At 29.7% G+C, this 3,181-nt stretch overlaps 1 protein-coding gene across 1 annotated transcript; it reads right to left on the bottom strand.

The window, feature by feature from the left end:
• Positions 1 to 460: 460 nt before the first annotated feature.
• LOC108686378 (ran-binding protein 3) lies at positions 461 to 2,827 on the bottom strand. Its single transcript, XM_018191647.1, has 5 exons — positions 2,751 to 2,827; positions 2,406 to 2,534; positions 2,192 to 2,272; positions 1,411 to 2,102; positions 461 to 997 (listed from the first exon to the last, which is right to left on the bottom strand). Exons 1-5 carry the CDS (start codon positions 2,773 to 2,775, stop codon positions 686 to 688), a joined length of 1,239 nt encoding a protein of 412 aa, XP_018047136.1. The 5' UTR covers positions 2,776 to 2,827; the 3' UTR covers positions 461 to 685.
• Between the last annotated feature and the right edge of the window lie 354 nt (positions 2,828 to 3,181).

Below are 3,181 nucleotides of genomic sequence, written 5' to 3'. Positions count from 1 at the left end.
AAGTGAAATAGCCCTACAATATGGAAAAAAATTGTATGATACTACTTAAAAAATTCAAGACTGATTTTTTATAAAAAAAATTTTTTTTAATTCTTTTATCGCATGCTGTAGTCTGCATAAAATAGATGATATTCATTTTTCAACTCTTTTTTTCACTGTTGGAAGTGTCTAAAAAATCATGTTATGCTGAACACCCTATATATAAACATTTTAAAATTCTTGAGATTTTTTTAAAGAATCGTAATTACTAATTGTAATTTATTTTAAGATTTGTTATAACATATAGAATTAATATTATGTGCTTTAATCTGTTTTTTTTTTTTAACGCCCTTTTATTTAAAATGACATTAAATTTAAAATAAAAAAAGGGAATATATCGATTGAAAAGGATATAAAACAAGTTTTTATATTCTTAAAAAAAAAAAAAAAAAAAAAAAAAAATTAATGTGTACAAGAGCGTCAAACATATTAAGTGCCACAACTTAATCTCCTCTTAATAAATACTGGTGCAACTACTAAAAGCTGCAACTTCTGGAGGAAGGCACAAATCATAGCCATTCTATTGCGCATACTAAATAGTCTTATTAATATTCCCGAAGAATTTAACTCCTTTCATATCTTAATGACCTCTATGTTGCACAAATTAAGCTGATGCTTAATGCCTCGTCAGAATTGTCAATGGCTGTCAATGGTCTGTTGCCAATTTCTTAGGATGGCGTTCTTGCGCGCGTTTAAGTCGCTGTAATAAAAGACTGTGCAGTTGATCGACTTCTTTAGGTGCTGCTTGTACAATAAAGATTCGAATATCCCCGTGAACATCCATAGCAGTTAATCTTAATGATTTAGATCCAGCACGTTCTGCAGTCATACCCGGCCATACTTTTGTATTCAAAATCAAACGTTGTGTTCCAGCAGTACGACCGACTAAACGAGATTCTTCATCTCGATCATTGAGTCTTAACATACCTCTCCCCCTTTCTTGCCAACTGCTCGTACTCTACAACATATAGCAACTATGAAATTAGTATTAAATTAATAAGTATAATTTAATGCTAATTTATATTGAGTATTCATTATTTATAAAATTTAATTAAATTTGAAGAATGATATTGATTTTCTTTTTCTTTTTTTTCAGCGATTAACATTCAACACTGGAATAATCTATTAATATTAGTTGGAATAATCTGTAGTGATACAAGAATTCCTACTGTAGATTCCTACTGAATATAAAATTTAAATTTGTATTATTTTATACCAGTTAAAATTTTATATTCTGTAGAGACTTGTATCATTATAATTCATTTGAGTTTAAAATTTAAACTGTTCAATATAGATTAAAATTTAATTTAAACTGTTCAATATAGATTACTTCAAATATTAAAAAATGTATTATTCTCAAGGTCTACACACCTTATCAAAGGCAAATAATTTGCAATTTATCTGAAGAACATTTGTTTCTCCTTCTTCACCAGTTAATAATGTTACTTGATTATATTTTCTTTTGTTTGCACGATTAGCTTCTTCCAATACTTGTGCTGCTTGAGTCAATGTTAAACCTGGCCTTACCATGGTACGGCAATTTGCAGCTGCATTTGAGAATAGAAGTTCAGATCCATTTTCATGACTTTCTTCGCTTCTCATTTCATTTTTCTCTGAATTATTTGAACTTTCTATGTCATTTGAAACAGTAACACGTTCTTTCAAATTCTGACCAAATACAAAACTAGGAGTGGATGTACTGGATGCCACAGAATTATTTATATTATTTTCATTCTCTTTAGTGCTTGCACCCAAAGGCAAAAATTTCAATTTTACATCTTCTGTAGATTTTTCTTCATTTTTTAAATCTTTAGTTGTTTCAGTTTTATTGCTCTTCGTTATGGACTCGTCCTCACCTACAGAATTGTCACTAGTTTTTGTAAATGGATTGCGAAATTTTGCAGGTTGTAAAACAGTTTTGTCAGTAGTGCCCATAGAACTATTGGTTATCACACTCAATTGTGACGGTCTCAGTATAGACGACTTTGATTTACTAGTTACAGGATTCAAAGGTTCATTAATACCAAATGAATTTTCTAATTTTGAAACAGCTAGCACAGAACCTACAAACATATAATATATTAGTATATAGTATACTAATACATTATGAAAATATCACATTAAATTTTCTTTTCAAATCATACGAACTTACAATGTTTCTTATTAAGAGATTTAACAGCTGCTGAAGTAGATTCTTGGTCATTAGACTCTGCTGTACAGTGTTTTGTTTCATCTGCAAAATCCATGAATTTATCATATTCTATGATTAAATATCTCATTTTATGGTAAATAATTATTTTTAATTGTTATGCGCATTTGCCAATAGGAAAATTATATGAGAAATTATATAAATATTTTAGAATAACCATATATATCCCGATCAGTTGGTGTTGCTGAATTATTAATCGTTGAATCTTCAGTAAAATCTTCCAGTAACTCCTCAGGTGGATCAACCTTCAGAACAAGTGGTGGATGATCGATATCCTCTATGCCCTCTAAAAATGAAACAGAAACAAAGTTTAAAAATCATTATCGTGAATGCCTCTTCGATTTTTTACATAAGTGGAAATTTCATTAAAAAACGTTCTATATTATATGTCATATGATATTATATCATGTAATACAGAATATTTTTAATATTTAATCGATATTATTTCATTTCCAATTACACAACACACATGCAACTGAGTACAGAGAAATACAAAACGCACCCTCACAATCCGCCATTTTTTGCATTAAAATGAATATAGACAAATAAGGCTACCGTATTGCTCGCAGAATAAGAAAGCAGGAGATCAAACTCGAGAATGAAAAGTAGGCTTCAATCGACAGCGTTGTGAACCAGCCGTTTTTTGACACATGCGCGGTTAAAGCCGAAATACTACATTAGGGACATAATAAAGGGAATAGGGAATAGAGAAAAATTCAGATAAAAATTTTAACCTATCAGAAATCATGTATTGTAGAACACAGTTTCTGATAGATTGAAATTCTTATTCTCTGTTCTCTGTTCCTTGGAGATCGATTCTATATTTTGAAATGAGGTGAAAATTACAAAAGTGAGCGAATTTACTAGAATACTGATAATTTCATTGGTCAACACCTAGTAAATTTGTTCACTTTTGGAATTTTCACTTTGTTT

The sequence above is a fragment of the Atta colombica genome, unplaced genomic scaffold, assembly GCF_001594045.1.
Source record: "Atta colombica isolate Treedump-2 unplaced genomic scaffold, Acol1.0 scaffold178, whole genome shotgun sequence".
Lineage (NCBI taxonomy): Eukaryota > Metazoa > Arthropoda > Insecta > Hymenoptera > Formicidae > Atta > Atta colombica.
This window is presented reverse-complemented; position numbering and strand designations above follow the sequence as displayed.

Coding starts and splice junctions, on each gene's coding strand:
- LOC108686378 (XM_018191647.1), bottom strand. CDS start 2,775: ATGCAAAAAATGGCGGATTGTGAGG. Junction 2,535..2,750: donor AAAAATGGCGGATTGTGAGG/GTGCGTTTTGTA, acceptor TTTCATTTTTAG/AGGGCATAGAGGATATCGAT. Junction 2,103..2,191: donor ATCTCTTAATAAGAAACATT/GTAAGTTCGTAT, acceptor ATATGTTTGTAG/GTTCTGTGCTAGCTGTTTCA.